The 20,225-nt window shown below is 39.1% G+C and overlaps 1 protein-coding gene across 1 annotated transcript in view; it reads right to left on the bottom strand.

The window, feature by feature from the left end:
* Positions 1 to 20,225, bottom strand: part of brinp3a.2 (bone morphogenetic protein/retinoic acid inducible neural-specific 3a, tandem duplicate 2) — a 53,916-nt gene that overhangs the window by 28,464 nt on the left and 5,227 nt on the right. The window contains exon 2 of the mRNA XM_023428758.2: positions 7,779 to 8,154. Coding sequence (XP_023284526.1) covers positions 7,779 to 8,002 — 224 coding nt within the window. The 5' untranslated portion in view covers positions 8,003 to 8,154. The remainder of the gene's footprint in view (positions 1 to 7,778; positions 8,155 to 20,225) is intronic.

Genomic DNA, 20,225 nt, shown 5'->3' on the forward strand with positions numbered 1-20,225 from the left:
CGATAGGCCAAATGGTTCATCCTGCTGGGAGAGGAGGAAATGAAATGGGTTTCACCACAGAGTTGATTTTAGGGGCTGCAATCCTCCCTACAACCAGCTAAGTCATTATTATTATCAGTTTCATTGCACCTTTTCGCCGAGGTACATCAGTTTCATCAGTTTAGGTCTGTGGATGCTATCACGGCCGTGTTGTTAGAGTTGTTGATTTTTCCCTAAATTCAAAGAGGCCTGTTTCTTTTCTTAGCAGGTTCGTCATATTTGCAATCGGCATTGGTGGAAAAATAACTACAGTATGTACATTAACTAAAGTGCAGTACTTAAATAACAATGTAAAAGACACCTCTATCACTTTTTTACTTCTACTCTACTAGACTTTAAAGGCAATTTATTGTACTTTTTACTCCACTACATTTATTTGACAGCAATTGTTAGTAGTTGCAAGCAACATTATGAGCTTGTAAAATGCAGTGTTGTAATAATTTAAACTGCTGTGTTTCTCAAGCTTTTTGGCTTGGGATCCCTTAAAAAAAAAAAACACATTGTCTGGTTGGGATCACTTGTCAAGAAGGAGTTTCAAAGAATTAACTTCCCCTTCTCAGACGGGTACATTTAACTCTCAAGGTCCAAAGAGGTAAAATTATCCAATATTTCACACACACACACACACACACACACACAAAAAAAAAAACAAAGGCAGGAGAAAAGTCCAAAATCTTTGGTTATCTTTTGCATTTTTTCATACTGCATTAATCATCTCACAACCTCCCAGATTCATCTTGTGACCCTTTGGAGAATATACAACCCCTAGGTTCGGAACCACTCCATCATACCTGACTGAATATAAAGCAGTTAAAATGAGCTATAGCTCAAACAGCTACAACAGTAACAGCTTACTAACTGCAGAAAAAATTTGATATTTACCTGATAATTATGAATGCAGAACATTAAATTGTTTGGTTGGAGTATTTTTAGATAAGTGTATAATACTTTCCCTGCCAATGTGCTTTTAATATTTCTTATACATTTATTTGCTGGCTTGCGGCCTAATATTTAAACATTTTAATAAGATTTAATGAGCATAGAAAATATTCCATTCTTAAATTATATTTTTAATGAAATCCTATCCCATAAAAAAATAATCACATGTATTATCCAAAGGCAATATGTTCAGAATACAGCCAAATACATGTCAACACCACTGCCTTCACCCTGGTGAATATGGCAGCTTTCCCCTTGGCAATGTTCGCTGTGGACAGGTGGTTAGGGCGGAAGGCCCACATTGTGTTTGCATTGGAAGCAATGGATATGCTCTCAAAATTCCCAAAAGACACACACTCATACACACACATACACAAAAACACACGAACCCTCCTCCATTTCCTTCAGAGGACTCGTTAAAAATTCTTTCAAATTCAATCAGTAAGAAAGGCGGGAAATTGAGTAGTGGGGGTAACGTGGTGTGAATTCATTACTCCATCATTGCTGAGGTAGCTCAAACACTGCAAAACTCCAAGAGGCAATTCTGGTAATTCATCTTCTCCTGTCATTGGGCATTTATTAGGATTTAGCAGAGATCTGGACTGCACATGAGGAAGACCAGACCAGAAAATAATATTGTCACTTTCAATCACCTCTGCCCTCTATTCTGCACAAGTGATGTGCCTCTCAACCCCAAAATGGGACTGTCAAAAATTATCATTTACAACAAACACAAGCTCAAGATGTATTTGTCTATACTGCTGTTGGATGCTGCTCAATGGTCAAAGACACTTATTGATGTAAAGCCCCTCGCATTATCAGAAACACAACTTGTTGTGTTCAGCACAGAAACTGCTGAGACAATGTTAGCAGGTGTTACTGTTTGCAAAGTCAGTAGGATTTACTCTCTGGGGGACCATGCATGAAAATACATCCAGTGGTTGTTTAGACCAAAGTGGCCACTGACAACCTAACATTGCCATCCATCCCTGCTGCTAGTGTGGCTGCAGAACTGACGTGAGGATAGGAAGGGAAACCATAATGAGGCTTATCTCCATTTACAGTGGAATCATCACCTCTTTTTACACTTTTATGATCTTTATTGAATCAAACTTTAGCGAGACAGCTCAACTAGAGAGTTGCCTGCAGCGCTAACAAATTGAATAAAAGTGAGAACTTAAGTAAAAATTGAGCAATTAATGAGGCCGGCTTAGGGTAGAATGTCTAATGGTGTCTCTTATGACTTCCAAAGTAAGGGAGTGCAAAGAGACCAACACTTTTTTTCCTGTTATTTGAAATCACGACTGAGGAAAATCGTTTTAGAATTGAAAAAACTACTACTTATTACCGTTCTTTCAAACAGCCTATTTACCACAAGGAGCAACTTGGAGCTGCTGAAACCTCTGAGGGAATTTCAGGTGAGGAGACAAGACAAAGAGCATCAGTACGAATCTAGCAGGGGGATGTTGAGAAGCAGTAGTGAGGGAGTCTGCTCTAAAACACTCACCTCAACTGTCTTCGGAGCACCTGCAGACTCCCCTGTGGTTTTAGAGAAATCTGCTGTTGTTCATCGTATTTGAAGTAGCTCTTATATCAAACATTAAGCTTGTTTTTCTTTTGATCAAGTTAAACTCAAAGGGTGGGTATCTCCTTCACGCTCCGGTTTGTAGAATAAACTAATTGCAGATAATGGTTAGAGTCCCATTGTTTTAATTCACTTTGTTTATGCACAGTTGCAGTAACTGACATGCTTAGACTAGCTGTACTGTCATTTACAACTTTATAAACACCCAAGGTTCTTTGCTGCAGTAGTTTTAAAAGAGTGTCCTCCATTTTAAATGTAAAGCAATTACTATGTAGACAGCAGCTTCAGCAACCTTGCTGTGGAGGTATGAACCAGGAATGATTGTATATTCCTAACCTTGCTTTTGTGCTTTAAAGGTGATATACGGTAAGTATTATAAGTTTATAGGTTTATAAGTTTAGTATAAGTTTTCTATACCGTCAGGAGGGGGTGGTGGTGGTGGTGGTGGTGATAATGGTCGCTTACCAAGAGCTTCAGCCATTATAATGTTTTCAACAGAAGAGGTTGGTCATGCTGAACTGAGGGAAGACACGTTATGAGTCGGGGTAGGCCGAGAGCTGGTTAGCATGTTAACTTCAGTAGAAGAACAGAAGTGACAGAAATAGAAGAAAAAATGTGTTATAATTGGCTTTGCTTTCCACCACTGCAACTTTTCCAGTGTAGCAATAGCTAAAACTGACATATAGACCTTTAAATCTCATTTCAACCTTAAGCGACTTTGAGAATTATTTCATATCTGACCTCACAATGATTTTCTACCCAAACCATTTTGATATAAAATACCATGTTGACTTGAAATGTGACTATTCATAGCTGACCACAGAAACACAGCTTTGGTCAACTTCAATTACTTTTAAAGCTATTTTATTGTCATGTTCTATTAATTTTACTTGATTGCACCCTATTACTTTACAGCCTTTAGATATTCCATGGCAAGGCTTTAAATTGGATCACATCCGCTTTCCATACAAAACTTTGTGCATTTCTGTTTAAGAAGATGCTGAATAAATTATAATTATATCTAAGTAACGGTTCTATTTTTATGAATATTTGCTTCAGATGTAAAAAGTATGGAAGCACTTTTAATAATCAGCATAATCAGCTCTTTATATGCAAATTATTTCAGGACCATCAGCGGTAAAAATTCTTTGTTTATCAATCCATTCCAATATAGTGATGAAGTGCAAACAGCTTAATATGCTATTAGATATGTTTGCTAATGATTCAGTTGTCAGTTTTTATCAAGAAACTCAGACATAAATTGATAATCAATCAGGTCTATACAGTAAATACACAAGGAGACTGGACTCAACTGGACACCATTTGTTAAATCTGGAGAGGTCCAGTCGGGTTCATGTTGTGTAAGTCTGGAAAATCCATTTCTAACCAACAGTATGTTAATTTTAAGTTTGGAAAAACAAAAAAGAAAACACTGAAATTCACAAAGTGGTAAGGTCGTGCAGGTTGACTGGAGCTGCAGCTCAACAGAGCAGTATTTCCAGAAAAAACACCTTCAAGGGGTCACGAAATAAACTGCAGAGGTTATGAAACGATATGTAGGATAAGAAAGATGATGAAGAAACAACAGGTTTCTGCAACACAAATCTAAACCTATTTAATTTCTGGTGAAATAGTGTTTCACCGACTGCTTTCTCACTTCAGAGCTGCGTATCGAACCTCAATATTTTCTCTGTATAAGCAGACGGATCAATACTAGATGTTTCTGCAGCATTAAGAATGAGAAACTGTTGACCATTCAGTTGGTATTGATTGCTTGATCAGATTTTTAGTCTTGTTTATTTATTACTTGACATCATGTTTTTCATCAAAATCAGAAAATCTCTGTTTTTTATTTAGGCTTTGCACACTTTTTTTTTTTTTTGCAAATACAACATCAAACACTGTATTGAGAGGTTTGGCATATTTTGTTAAAATGAAAATTATATTATTTTTTATTATGAATTATGTTACATATCAAACTAAAGTACAGTTGAAAACACACTTTTGTCATCAGCACTGAACTCTGAATCTGTTTGGGCTGCCATTATTCAAATGAATCAGGCTGAAAAGCAAACAACTGCTCAGATGTATTTTAAACCTGCAGTGTGGAGCGGCAGAGAGACACACTTTGCCTTTTATAAGCCAGGGCAGTTGGGAATCACTGCCACAGAGCATCAATTCCTCTTTTGCTACACGAGGGTTAGAGCTTGATTAGGAAGTTTAAGGACGTCTGTCACGGGAAAATAAAACACACAGCAGGAGCATGGCTGCGAAGTTTGGCCCCCTAGAGAGAATATTTCAGTGGGCCCACTTTCTTTAATAAAACAACCGTACTGAATTTTTTATGAGCCAGCTCCAGGTGTTTGTTCCCAAAATTATCACCACACACAAACACACACACACCCTCCTTCCCTCTCACCAGCATCAGCACTGAATGAGAGCTATTATTTGCCAAAACAAAAAAAACAGAAGCTGCATCCCTCCCTGTCCTCGTCAGATTCCTTTTCTAAAATCAAATGGGACTGAATCCAAGTGAATTCAATTTAGGAAGATTTACAGGCTATTTACTTTTTAGGTTAGTTTTTCCTTTTAATATCATCACTATTAATCAATGCCGCATTGTGGTAATCTAGAGGGCCTCAAACACAACCTTGCGGCTGACAGAAGCCTCTCAGGGGATTCTGTGATAATGCAGAGTAATAAGTACTAAGAGCTCACTAATCACTTGGCCACATGATAAGACTATTAATCTTGCCGCCCGTGCAGCTCAGCTCCAACGGACCACTGCCTTTTGCCAGAGAAGGAAATATTAAAAAGCTCTAACGCGGCAACCGATCACTAAAGCCATAAAGCATCCTTGTACGATCCATAGATGTCAGGAACCCTGTCCGTCTGTTTCCAGGAGCCTGGACAACATCCTCCTAAATGACGATGGATATGATTCATGACACAGCCTTCACTAATTCGGTCGCATGCCAATACCTCAGACTGTGTTGCTGTCATGACAAATCATCATTTTTTTCCAGTGCTAATCAACATATTTCACTTGACCACCCGATCACGTGACTTCCTGGGGGCTTTGACGGCAGCAGAACGTGATGTACAGCCAGGTGAGAGCAACATGTCTGCATGTAATACATCATGATTCTGTCGAGGCATGTGCCAGATATCCTGCGAACACTCGCTGTGAGAAACCTTTCTGCATGACAACACAGGCCAAATAATGCAGTCTGCCTACTAAACAGCCATGAATGTGGTTTTTCATGAGGCACTACTGTGCACTAATATCACATACGTAGTTGTGTGTTGCATTTTCTCCCCTTACATCATTTTTATGTTACAATCAAAACTTAAGCAGGTAATGCACAGATAACCTTGTCACATTAGGAGAAATGTCCTTACAATGACCTTGTCCTCAACTATAATCCATTCCTCAACCAACATATCACATCGGATGTACGCTCGCGAGTTAATTTACCAAAGGGAGATGAAAGTTCACTACCCTTCCTCATCTTTATCATTTAATTCAACTTCACCTGATTTAACTGCAGTACATTTCATTGCAAGCAATATAATTTTCACTAGAGCGCTTAAATAAGGGTCAGTTAAGGATTTGTACAAATTCTGGGGTGGCCTGAGGTCGAAATTCAAAGTAGACATTAATTATGAAGAACATTCTCCAAATCTATGTTTTTCTCTTACTACACATCTCAAATGATAGGCTGTATATACACAGTATGTGCATAATTAATGGAAAAACATCTCTTTTATATATATTATTTCCACCAAAACCAACATATGGATCACACAATGAACATAACACTGATGAAATTAAAGGTCCCATATTGTATAAAGTGAGACTTTGATTATAAAGCAGGTCTGGGTTCAATATTAATACTGTGAAAGTATCAAAGCTCTCAGTCCACAGAGAAATGCACACAGCCTGTATTCAGAAACTGAGCCTTAAAAAGAGCCATCAGGACTTCTGTGACTCTCTGATGTCACAACAAAGCAGTCACCACTCTGAGCCATGTCCTAAGTGCAGTCCACCTGGAACCACCATTGAACATCGCAGGATTTGGTTTCTCTGAGTGTTTACCTGAATTTCTGCTTTATTTTTATTGGATCACTCAGAAAACAGTCAGTCAATCAGAAGAGAGGCTCAGAGCCTCCTCTCTTCTGATTGGCTCACCAACCTGTTGTTAATAGAGTTCCAGAGAGAAGCCTGAGAGGAGATGTAAAACTACACTGTGATGGTTTTTGGTTCTTAAAACCACAAATCTATCTTCTTGTGGATCAACACCTCAAATTAAAAATAATAATAACATAATAAAATATGGGACCTTTAAAACAGCTTTTATTGCAGTGACTGCATCTGAAAGCTATAATGGAGGTTCTCAGCCTTTGGGGAGCTTCAAAGTTCCCCAAGTCATGGCTTTGCTTACTACATTTAAAGGAATAGTTCAACCTTTTGGGAAGTATGTATGGTAAATATTAAATTTTTGCAAAAATTGAAGTGTTAAATAAGAAGTTGTTGTTCTATGGATGGTTGTGTGCAAGTCTTTTTCTATTATGGATGAAAGAACAATATATAAGTTTATTTATGGTGCTTTAGACCAGGTGGATAGATGGATTTTATTAGCTTTGGACAAAACTAGGCCATCTGTTTTGTGGTTTCCAGTCATTAAGCCAAGCTAAGCTATCAAATCAACTCATCTAATGCTTGGCAAGAAAACATATTAGCATATTTCCAAAGAAAATGGTGTGGGTCCCTTTTGTGCATTACTGTAGATTTATGATTTAACCATCGCTACAGCTGAGCAGTAGCATGCTAGCTCATGTACCTAGAGTGAAGACACCAGAGTTAGCAGTGGCTTCACATGCCCACTGAAGTTTTTGCTAATGCTTAAAGTCAACAATAAACTGTTTGTTCATGTTAGATGAGTTGAATCTCACAGTGCGGCTCTCAGTGGTTGAGTAGACCGCGGTTCAGGACAAAACACTGTGACTTTGTGAGTTATACAAATCTAAATATGTAAACGTGGACATAATCATATGTGGTCTTTATTTACACACAGCAAATCTTTCTCAGGACAACCATGGAGAGTGTTTTATGTGGCTGCTGGGAAATTTGTCATACATATAAATAGTAGCAATGATATAGCAGTAGTAAATTCAGGGTAAAGTGCCTCTTCATCCTGCATTCATGACTTACCTGTATATCTTGTATCTGGTGGAGAAGCCTTGCCGGTTCTTCTCCACAAAGTCAGTGTACTCTGGGGAGTGGTGGAAGGGCCCCTTATCAGACAGGAGCCAGTCCAGGGGGCCCCCAGGCTTGTCATTGGGGAGGCTGGCTGTTGCTGCTGCTGCTGCTGTTACCGCAGACCATAAACACACCCAGCAGTGGAGGCTGAGGCTGACGACGCCCCATAGAGCCATCAGAGATGGAGGGAGCGAGGGGAGGGATGCGGGTGGTGGTGGTGGTGGGGATGGAGGGAGGGGGTGTTCAGCGGCCAAAGCCACTCGTCATTAGCTGGCTCCTCCAACGGGATAACGGGGGGACCTGCATCACCTCAACGCCCCCCGAACACCTAAAGAAAAAACACCCAGAAAAAACACTTTAATGGCTCCATGTGTCAGACAGATATAAATGAGTCTGAAGAGATTTCATTGATCAGAAATGTTGTCACATGATCAGTAAACTACACACTTATTTGTCTTGAAATTAATTAACCGTCAAGCGACAGGAAATAAAAGCAATGTTGACAGTGAATGGATCATTTATACAATTTATCAAGGAAATATGCCAAACAGTAGCTTCTCAAATGTGCTGCTTTTCTGTTTTATATCACTGACTTTCTGAAATATGCCATCTACAGTTTTGTTTGTGATCATGCACAATATTATAGTATCGTATTATAATGTTACCGTAAAACCGGTCTCTGCTTAAATACATCATTATGTGGATTAGAGGAGCTCAGATCATATGCACAACATCAGTCTGTGACAATAATCATGTGTCTGACAAAAGTGGAAATGTGGAAACATTATAGGAAACAATGAGTAACACCAGTAACCAATAGGAGAACACAAAACAATCAGGTGTTTTAGTTTGATACCCCGGTGCATTCTGGGGGGATTCCCTACACACCTGGGATGCAGCAAAAAAAAAATACAAAACTACTATTATGTTGACTCCAGTAAGACTGGTTAATAACAGTTCCCAACCATCAACCTTGTTTAAACCAAAACAAGATGAACATTTTAATAATAGATTTTACACCACAGGAGGAAGGTGATTTTAGACCACTAGAAGTCTACCTGAGAGAGGTGATAAGAATGAATATCCAGTATTCCTCTCTTCTATTAAGAATTTCATCACCCTGCAAACGTTATCCCCCAAAGGACTGAATGATGAGATCCCATGCCATGTCATGCTCTAACAAATTCAGGGACTTTATAGATCTATCTATGGCACTCTCAAGATACTAATAGTTCATATGATTACATACTTTGAATGAAAGCTGCAAAACCGATGTTTTCATTCAATAGATTGTAATCTCTCACAATTTTGTAAGATTTGATTATATATTGTGATGTCTCACTTGTTTTTTTTGTTTATCTATATCTATAAATTTTCTCTTCACATATATACTGTATATATATATATATATATATATATATATATATATATATATAGATTATAACATCACAGATTATTCACAAATCACTGTCAATGACTGAAGAAAGACACTCCAGCCAGAGAATAACTGTCACACACCTGGGCACACAAGATGGGTGGATCATTATCTATTCAAGATAATTCTTGTAAGAGAACTGTTTAAAATACATCTGGCGAAGCTCTACAGAGACCGAAACGTTAGGATGATCAATAAATCGTGATGCTGAGCAAGAGCAGTGTGCAGGGGGGATATTCTTCTTTTCCAGACTGAAGTGACACTTTCCAACGCACCTGCACCTCAGACAACGTCTTCATCGAGACCATTCGGATTACAAAACGTACACTGAATTAACTCTGAATGGACAGGTTTCACTCATTTTAGATAGATAGATAGACTTGATGATTAATTAATGATCTGTAACACTAAATGGAAGATTGATCAATTAAAGCCCTGCACTCTGGGACTCTGAGGCTGGTGGGGGGGGGGGAGTCATTAAATAAAAGAAATTCGCTGTAGTTTTAAGTTAAATGCACTGTGATCTTCCTTTGGAGAGACAGAACAATTTAGCTCTTTTTTTTTTTTCTTTAGAAGACAGAATTTCCCTTTTGTTATTATTCATCACTTCATGCGAGTGGGATTTTCATATTTAACGGAGAAACTTAATTTGGATTAAAAGATAAAAAGTTTTGCAGGCTTGGTAAGTAATGTTACACATTTTTATTGCAGTCTCACTTTGTGATTTACAGAGATATTCTGATATTAAAAAAAAAAAAAAAGTTTTGCATACTGCAAGTGCTTAACCAAACTAGTATAAAAGTTACGACTAATTGTGAATTCATCCCTTTAACTCAGCGAATTATTGCTGTGCTGCTGTTTTCAAAAGTGTACTCATCATACTCCAACACTTCCTTCACTGTATCATTGCAACAGATCTATTCAGAGTTATATTCACACGGAAATGAAGGGAGGGATGCACTCAAACACACACACACACGCAAACGCACAGAGACTTTAGCTGCTAATATAAAAACGTTGGAGTTGCCGTGTTTTATCAGACTACCTGCTGTTCACACTGCTGTCCAGGGCTCACATTAGTCTCCATCACCATCGTGAGTCCTGTCGATCATCTTCCCCCGCAGTGACATACTCCTTTGCTATGTGTGTATATGTGTGTGTGTGTGTGTGTGTGTGTGTATTTGTGTGTGTTGGAGTGTAGGGAGTTTGAGTCCCATTACAGTATTTTGATGACAATCTGTCAAGTTAACTCAGCCATATGACTGTGTGTGTGGGTGTGTGCGCATGTGTGTGGGTTTCAAAAATCATTACTCTCAGACAACACGCTCGACAGAATGGGGGAAGAGAACACAACAGCTGGAGGTGGATGGAGATACAAAACAGATAGATAAAATGTTAAATACTGTTATCCACTCAGCCACAGAAAGACGCAGACATAAGGGTTAATTAATGAGCGTTAAGCACGGCGACAGACTTTAATTTAGTGGTTTTAATAAGATGGGATGAGCAGGCAATTTGGAGATTGATTTCAGTTTGACATTACTGTCATTGCCCCCCAGCTTCGACCTGTCTAACCCCAGTGTGTGTGGGAGTGTGTGCACATTTTGATTTATCCTATTTTTATGTGTTTGTGTGCTTTTAATTGAAAGAACACTGGATTATAATGATCACATGTGCAGTTTTTATCGTTTTGTTTTCTGTGTGACATCTTTTTTTTTAAGAAAACATGAGTCCCTTTGGACAAATCTAAGTTAAGTCTCAAGTCTATCAGAGCAGGTTTCGTGTCAAGTCCGAAATCCTAAATGCAAGGTCTTGGTCCAAGTTTTGACACCTTTCGCCGTTTTTGAACATTTTTCTTTTGAAGCCATTTAATGATTTTACATCGTTAAAAATGTTGAACTGAGTCTGGAGCAGTCAAGTGTCAAATCCTGATTTTTGAGACTCGGAAGAGATCTTAGAATTATTAAAACCTACAAGGAACATAACTATTCCTACACACAAATACAGCGAAATACACCCGAAATCTTATAAGTACAGAACACGAGAGTTTGCATGAGCACAGCCACTAACACGGTGTCAGCCACGACCAGTTACAAGCTAAAAAGCGACAAAGAGAAACAGAAGATGCTAACTGCACTAACCGTTTTTCATATTTCCTTTTGTTCATATGTTAGTCGCCGATTTGGGCTCACAACAGACTCCTCATCTGAGTCTGGGTCTGACTGAGGCTCAGACATTTAGCTGAGTCTCTCTGATGTTTCCACTAACACTAACCATCTTAATACACACTGCTCTTTCACTGCTCACAGAAACGTTGCCAGTACAGAGAGCAAGAGTTTGCATTAACACAGCCACTAACACTGTGTCAGCCCACTGTTGCTTACAAGCTAACAAACAACATAATGCTAACCGTTCTGATATGCTTGTCTCTTATTTTAGTTACAACAGATTCTTCATCTGATTCTGGGTCTGACTGAGGCTCAACCATGTGGCTGAGTCTCTCTGAGGTGTCCCCCCCCCCCCCACTAACCATTTTGATATGCACTGCTCTTTCAGCTGTCAACCTGGAGCAAGTAGCCGTGGGCGGGTGGAGCACATTGCCCGATCAAGGTTTTTCTCACAGGTATGCAATATTTAGAGTTAGGGCACCGGCAAACCCCCACAAACCCTTGTTCCTTTACCGAGACAGATATGCACATCAAGAACAGTTTGTCTTGCTCATTTTTGTGATGAAAAGGCAGAGACAAATGGAAAAGGACAGATTTGGATGCAATGGTGGATGGGTGGGAAACAGGACTCTGCAGAGACAGCTCAAGGACAGAGCGCTTTATGAGAATGTGATGAAACCTGCAATGAAACCTGATGATGGATTAAAAATTAATTTTCACACGTAGTACCACACTGTTTTACCATTTGCTTGGCTTGCTTTTAATTTGTTTGTTGTAAAAACAAAAAAAATCATGTTTAAAATTATATTTTTAACTATGAGCAGAGACTATTATTTTACATCCCAACTGTAAGCACCAACTGGCCCAGGCTGTGATGGACTCAGTCCAACTTGGTCCAATCAGTCATGACGCCAAATCATAATCAACATTATAATCGTGATGTGCGTCTTTCCCTTAAGTCCGACTCAGTCTGCAGTTTTAATATTTACACATTACACTTAACCTCATGTGAATCATGAAGTGGGATGCAGGCTTAAATGTGGTACAGTTCTGCACAGCACTGCAACAAATAGTGAAACAGGGACAGGAATAAAAAATAAATAAATCAATGAAAAAAGTTACCCAACAATGAAACTGTGCAAACTCTCCCCAATTCTCTTTTAACTTCTTTTGTTGTTGATGCAGTTAAACTGTGAACGAGTCCTTTAGCAATTTCTGCTCTCATTCCAGCAGTGTTGAATAGTTTATTCGCACTGAGACAGAGAGACCTCTGTCTTCCCGGCGTTGCTGTTATCTTCTGCCATGCTCTCTGTTCGAGCTCGAGCTGCTTCACTTTTCTTCCTCGCTCTCTATTCCTTCGGCGGCGGCGGGGCCAAACAAGAGTCCCACTTTGTGTGTGTTTCGACAAAAATCTGACTCCTGAGTCGTGGCTGGGTTTTGGCTTACAATCATATAGTTTGAGAATAGGTTTCTATATGATAAAACACTGCATGATAATGTGTCTATGCTGCAGTAAAACTGGCCCCAGACCAGCTACAAGTGTATGTTTTGTTGCTGGATCCAAGACTAACCCTGAGCCGACACTGACTAAATATTATAGGTGAAACCTGGGAGCCTTGCTTTACATGGCGCAGGTAGTGTATAGAGTGACCTTGCTCAGAGGGGAGTGTGTGGCATGTTAATATCAAAATAGAGCACAGAGGTCAAATTAAAAGACTCTTTAATCCTATCATCCAACAGGCAGCTATCCAAAAAGCTGATGCAGGAGAACACTGGCTTCTCTCTCTGTTCCCCGTTGCTCACTTGCTCCCTTGCTCCCTTGGCCTTCCTCTCACACTCCGTTGTCTTTTTCTTTTCTTTCTCTTTTGTCTCTCCTTCCTCAAACAACCCACTCTCTCCCTCCTCTGCATTCTCAAATACCTCTAAAACCCACTTTTGACTCTCATCCTCTATGTTTTTTAACCACACTTTGCTGTGACAGTCCTGTCTGCAAACATTCATTGTTTTCAGACAGGTCTGCGCCAGCCTTATAATCACATTATCACCCAAACAAAGCCATCCACTAAGCCTTTGTTATCAGCTGCCTGGGTGATATCAGATACGTGCCATTCACTTTACAAGGGCGTTATGTCACATTTCCAACCTTATGCAAACACAGCTTTTAATAAAACAATGATAAAAAAAAAAATAAAAAAAATGCTCCTCCTTGAGGCAGGGAGCCCTCGCATAATCTAGAAACAACCAAATCAAATGTTGGGTGATACAACAGGAAGGAATTTTCAATTGAAGCAGTAGGCAAGCACCGGGGCTCCAGTGGATCCACTCAGATATGATTTTGCACAACGTGGGCCAGCGATAACCTGCGGCTGTTTGGAACCTATGTATAAAATGAAAGCTGTGTTTGTTCCTGTGAGGTCCTCTCAATGGAATTGTGAGGAGAGTGCAAATGATGGAAGGGGGGGGGGGGGGGGTTAGATTTTCCCACACATGAATATATTGCAGACTTTCGTTTCCTGAACAGGCAAATGCCAAGAATAATATCAGTGAAAGGACAGATGTGTCATCATCACACAGCAGCTACAGCCCGTTACCAATTATTCATTTTGATGTTTAGCTACCAAGTGAGTGTTGGTCTCTGGAATCTCATTCCAGATTATGAAAACATTGGCAGACATATTCTCAGAGCACCAAGGTAATCATGATTTTAAGTTAAATTAAAAACATTATGAGCTTCCATAAGTATTTTTCCTTGCCTGTGAAACAATCTGGTATGGGGCCCTCAAGGTTTTGAAAGAGCTCTCTGGTGGAATTGACAGTCAGCATTGTGCCCCCGATGCACAATCACTTCAGCCTCATCATATGACGCACAATTTTTCTTTCATGTTTCGGGAAACATTCGTGCCGGAAACATACATCGTTTCTATGAGTAGAGAGAAATCACAGGGTTTGCAATTTATCTCTGAAATGACACCTATTACAAGGTCCTGTTTATTTCTGCAGGGAAGAAAATATCAATTTGGAAGTCTGTCTTTTTTTTTTTTTTGTCTTTTTTTGTTCTGCCAGTTCGATGGAGAAAGGGGGGTGTTAAACAAATGGCCATTCTAGTGAAGCACAGCCAACAGTGGATCAAAATCTACAACATTTTTACGCCCACTGGCTGTCATAATGACAGGCTGTATTCAATAAGCACCGCTGAATATGAAATAGTCGCCTGTGATGACTCCCATCGTATGCAAGGTTTAATATCTTGTCATTACTTGACCAAAAGGCCCAGCAAATCAATGGCTGAGCAGAGTGCTTCATATACCTGCTGGTTTTTCTCATGCTGTTCATTTTTTAACTGAACTTACTGTAGATTCACCAAAATAAAAAAATAAAATAGAAGTGATTTTGAAACAGGAGAGTCAAAGGGGTTGTTAATTTCATTTTGGATGTGATTCTCAGTTGGTAAAAACACCTGGATTTGTTAGGTTCTAAGTGTAGCAGCCTCTACTCTCACATCTTTATTTTTCATCTACCTTTTTTTTTATTGGCAAAGATCAAGGTAGAAGACATTCAGGTAGCCATTTCACTAGATTATCTAGAACAGTGGTTCCCAAGCTGTGGGCCTGGGCCAACTGCTGGGGTATTGCAAGTGAGCAAGTGTAAAAGATGTAATTATAAAAAAAAATCTAAATTTAAATAATGTTTTTCAATCTTTTAAAATGGTATCATCAGACATTAAATACCCCTGTCATTTTTTTTTCTCATATTAATAAGACCTATCACTGTGATAAGCCAATAATAGCAACTTTTAAGTTTTCGCCAGCCGGACCACATCGTATACATTTTTTTTCTATCTCAGTCTGATTCCGCATTCAAAGATTACAACCAGGGCAAAAACTGGAGTATCAAAACAAGAGGAAGAAAGGAAAGAGTCAAGAGACAAGTCACAGTCACAGTCAAGAGTCATCTCTCCCCATCAAACAAAAAAAGAAAAATTGAGCTTCCCCTACTTTCAGTCAATCCTGAATATTAAATTGTTATCATTAAAATAATAAGTGGTCTGAGAAGGCATCATTTGTCCTCTGTATTGTTATGAGGTTGGATGTAGGCAGCCACCTTTTCGAGATTTTCAAGGGGGCCATGAGTTGGAAAAGGTTGAGAACCACTGGACTAGAATTTTGATGTTGGATGATTCTGCAAAACCATGGATTACACTCAATACCAATATCTTTCGATATTCAAGACCAGTGTTTCACAAATCTCTCTATCACATCTGTGCATGGAGCGATAGCGTGGTTCAGGTAAGAAAAGTAAGGAAAGATTGTGTCTGTGACAAACAAACTCTGGTTAAGATGTCTGATAGGTTCCACAGACTCAGACTCCACACTCTTACTTTCCACTCTGCTACATTAAAGGAGATATTGGTAAGTTTTGTTACTGCTACATACTGCATAGCTAATGTTAGCATTAACAGCTGTCTAGAAGAAACGTTCCGAACAAACTTCATTCCTTTACTCACCAACAGCTGTCTCCAGAGGAAGTGACTCTATTGTTTAGCTTCTATTTCTATCACTTCTTTTCTTGTATTGAATTTAGCATGCTAAACAGCTAGCCCTGCCCTGGTCAGACTGTCTCGTCATTTTCCGATACCGAGTCAATGTAGCACCCAGCGCTTCTCAGAGGACATATCATAAGCTCTTGTATTGTAAATGCAACATAGGCTGAAGCTCCTGTAAGACTGCCAAGTAAACAGCTGGTAACGCTAACACTAGCTATGTAGCAATAGCAAAACTTACAAATAGCTCATTTAAGCCCCTAATATTTAATTATTTAGAGCTTTTGTTACTTTAAATTGTTCGGAATCAAATATAAATACATCCATTTAATCATTTGAATGAAGTTTGACTAAATTATAGCGTACTTATGTTTGCTGGCGTTGTGTTTGAAACTATTAAGCACCTTGTCGTAATTACAAACAAGACACACAGCTCTCCCCACAATGTTTTTTCAGGGAGTCAAAGCTGTCCTTAAAACATAACATCTGGCCGAAAAGAAACAAATGGAATCCATGTTGGGAGTCCACCATTCAAACAATAATTTACTCATATCTCAAATGGGCTTGCCTGAGGCATAATGTTAAAAAAAAAGGAAATGAAATGATGAGACAGTGAGTCTGAGGCATTTTTCATTACAAGCACTACTGGTAGTTACATTAAGGTATGATGTGCACAGTGTGGGCCTGGGCATGTCCTCTGGCTATTTGGATCCTCTGTGTGAAATGACAGCTCTCTTTGTTTTTCTGCTTTTGCGCTGAATGATAAAGAAGGAAGCATTTAAATGAATGAAAAAAAGATATATATATTTATAAATGTAATGTTTGCTCCTCAACTGATACTACAGTTGAGGAATCTCGTAAATTAGCAGCCTGAAGGAAAAAAATAAGATGCTTTCAAATTCGTCATTCAATAAAAGAGATAATTTTACAGAAGCCATTTCTCATATTCTTGACATTACTCTGCACTTGTTTAGAAATTATTTGATTGATTCACAGGATTCTTGAGCTAAACTAACTAAATTGCTAGTGTTGCCACTTTGAGTTAATATCCCAATTGATTTTCCCTAAAGAGAGCATCAAAAACAAGTTCATTCATTGGCCCTTCCTACCAATCTGCTACATTTGTGATGAATGGGCTCATTTTGTCTTTACAAAAAATTTTGGAGCTTCCTCTAACTTTGTGGAACAACCAGAATAGCATGTTTCCTCCCGAGGTGGAAACCCACTGACGGCGATGTTGTATCTCGACTCTCACCCTTGTCATTTGGAGGATACAGTAGGCTTGATGAGATGTGGGAACTTCCAAGACTAATCTTTCTTGAGAATTTCAGCAGCAGTTTTCATTGGAGACGAGGACAAAACAGAGCATCCGGCCCCTAAACATCTGCTGGCTTATTGTAGGATGCCAGAGCTGTAACTGTCACCTACCTGAGCTTTGTGTGTATATGTGTGTGTGTGTGTGTGTGTAGATTTATGTTTGTGTGGTTTCTTTCAGTGTGTGTCCGCACCAGCAATTGGAACAGTCACCACAGCAGATCCTCTTTGCTGGCACTGCATGTATGCAAATTGAAATGAGTCTCTTTTTGTGATATCTCAGACTTTGAACACATTTGAAGGAAAACGATGGAAGAAAAAAAAAAAAAAGAGATGGAGGGGAGGCGCACGCTTTGCAGGGGGGAGGATTTGATTAAAACATTTCATTAGAATTTCTTCAACAGGATCCACTTTGTAACTTGTCTGCGAGCCAACCCCAAAACCATCCTCAAAGTACGGAAACAGGAACTGATAAACTTTACATCTTCCCCTCCGTGCTGACTAATGAGGTTTTTGGCCCTAATTAACCCAGTTATCTTCCCTCCTACAACTGTCAACAATACCTCTCATACCAGCGCCAGGGGTAAAACACAAGCCTTTGTGAAATTATAATATGACTGCCAGTTGCACTCATCCGGCTGTCTTACAAACAAATACAAAGGATGAGCTCCCATGGTGTCCTGGGAAGAACACATCAAAGACAAAAAATGTCGGTATGTAAGCGCTTACATGCATGTAGAGATCAACAAACATGCATATATAAGCGTCAGACATAAAGACGATAATGATGCGATAATACATGAAAAGCAGCGCTAGGTTACTGTGGGGCCGGTCAAATGAAAGTGTGTGTGCAGTGTAGGTGTGCGAGGGTGTGTTTTTCTGCACAAACTGCTGTGTAGGTGTTGTTCTGTGGATTCTTAAATTTACTTTAGAGCCTCCTGGAGATGTTGTGGATGTTGTGGATTTAGCGATGGAAGGTTCACAAACAAAAACTTTCCCTCCCTCTCACCAAACCAAGACAAATTTCTTAAAGAAAAAGAAAAGAAAAACATCCAGCACTCTGGTCTGCAAGTCCAAATTCAGATTAAAGAAGTGGACACAATGAATCATAATTTTATGCACATTAACTCAGTTTTTTTTTTTTTTTTTATATAACTCCTGCTTTTATCACTGTAAAGTTGGGCTTCAAGTGCGATGCTTTGCATTTTAGCTGTAGCTGTAATATTCTTTATCACTTATAATCCTCTTTGTATGTAAATGAGTTTTAGTGAGTCACACAGCAACAAAAAAAAATGTATTTACATTTGTTATTTACATGGTCTCCTGCTACAATCCTGCAGACTCCAGTATATGGAGGTATATTTAGACCTATCTGAAAAGGAAGACAACACAGGCTTCAGCTTTCTTAACCTTTGTATTTTGTTAAAGTCGGTTTTACTTCCTCATGGTTTAGGGTCCCACAGACCCAACTGTTGTATGTGTAATGATACCAGCAGCAAAAATAAACACAAAAAGTTTGTTTGTTTGTTTGTTAGTTTTTTTCATCTGACCTTACCTGACTACTGAAGTGGCACACCTGTTTGAATACAGAAATGACCATGAAGTAGCAAATAACAAAACATGCCATGTTTTAAATGCTATATGGGCTATGGATGAACAGCTATATATTCCCTTTGTTGTCCAAAAAATTGAAACAAAGTGTGCATTATCCAAATAGTGACATTTCTAAAGTTTTAAGACTGATCCTCCAGTAAAAAAAAAAAAAAAAGCCCATAGGTCATGTATGCAGCAGATTGTCATGAGCAATAGTTACATGTTGTTGTTAGGTGACATGTAGCGGCTGTAGTAATTCAGACAGGACTCCAGTGACGTAGTATATAGAGCGATAAAGTCCACATTAGTATGTTGGGGTGGATGGATGGTCAACAGGCAATGATCGATTCCCATGTGAATGTAGCAGTTTATGTTGTTTCTCTTATCCATGACCGTTTCACAAAGTTAACCACATTCTTATTATTGTAACCATGACAACAAAGATCATCAGATGTTAAGGGCGTGATTATTTTAACCCAAGCCACGATCTTCTCCTAAACCTAACCAAGCTGTTTATTATTGTAACCATGGCGACAAATGTCCTGTACACAACTGACGGTACAATCTGCGTCTTCATTATTGTAACCATGACAACCAAGGTCCGGTACGCCTCTCACTGCAGGGGCGCTATTTCAGGAGACACTCCTATGGGTCGCATCAGAAACAAACATGATTGAAGTCTTATGCACAAATCGCAGATAAAGAAACACATTAAAATCCATCGCGTTTAACCGTTTTTTACAGCTGGATTCTCTGAGACCCCAAACAGGAGTACTGCATCATTTTCTGCAGCAGGATCTAGAAACATGTCACCATGTCAATATAGATTATGAATAAAATTAGGAAAAGTCATTAGATATCAATCTGATAAAACTACGTTGAATATGTTTTTTGAGTTATTTATAGGGTCTCCAGGACCCCAAACAGAACATTAGGGTATAGGCAATAGTTGCGGGTTATGTCTTTAAAGATTTGTTTGCTACTGTAAGTTTGGAACTGTTAGAAACAAATCCAAAACAAGTCCAAATGTACTGTGTTCATGTTCCCACATGAGATGAAAGCAGCTGATCAACAGGGGAGCCAGATAGCAGATAAACCAATAAACCAGCCAGTGTTGTTGCAACAAATGCACTGTGGGACTTGACAGCGGTACAGTGCATTGTTCTATTTAAAGGAGCATGAACACACGTCACATCAGAATCTTTGTCTTTGTACAAATCCAATTTAATCTTTCTACCACTGTTACAAAACAAGACAGTCGCTTATTAAGGCGGAGGAACTCCAAAGCAGACATCTTCTAGGCCAGCACGAAAACGGATCACGCCAACAACCCCCCCCCCACCCCCCCC

Source organism: Seriola lalandi, unplaced genomic scaffold (assembly GCF_002814215.2).
Source record: "Seriola lalandi dorsalis isolate HSWRI2012SDOR001 ecotype SW California unplaced genomic scaffold, Sedor1 jcf7180002054885, whole genome shotgun sequence".
NCBI lineage: Eukaryota > Metazoa > Chordata > Actinopteri > Carangiformes > Carangidae > Seriola > Seriola lalandi.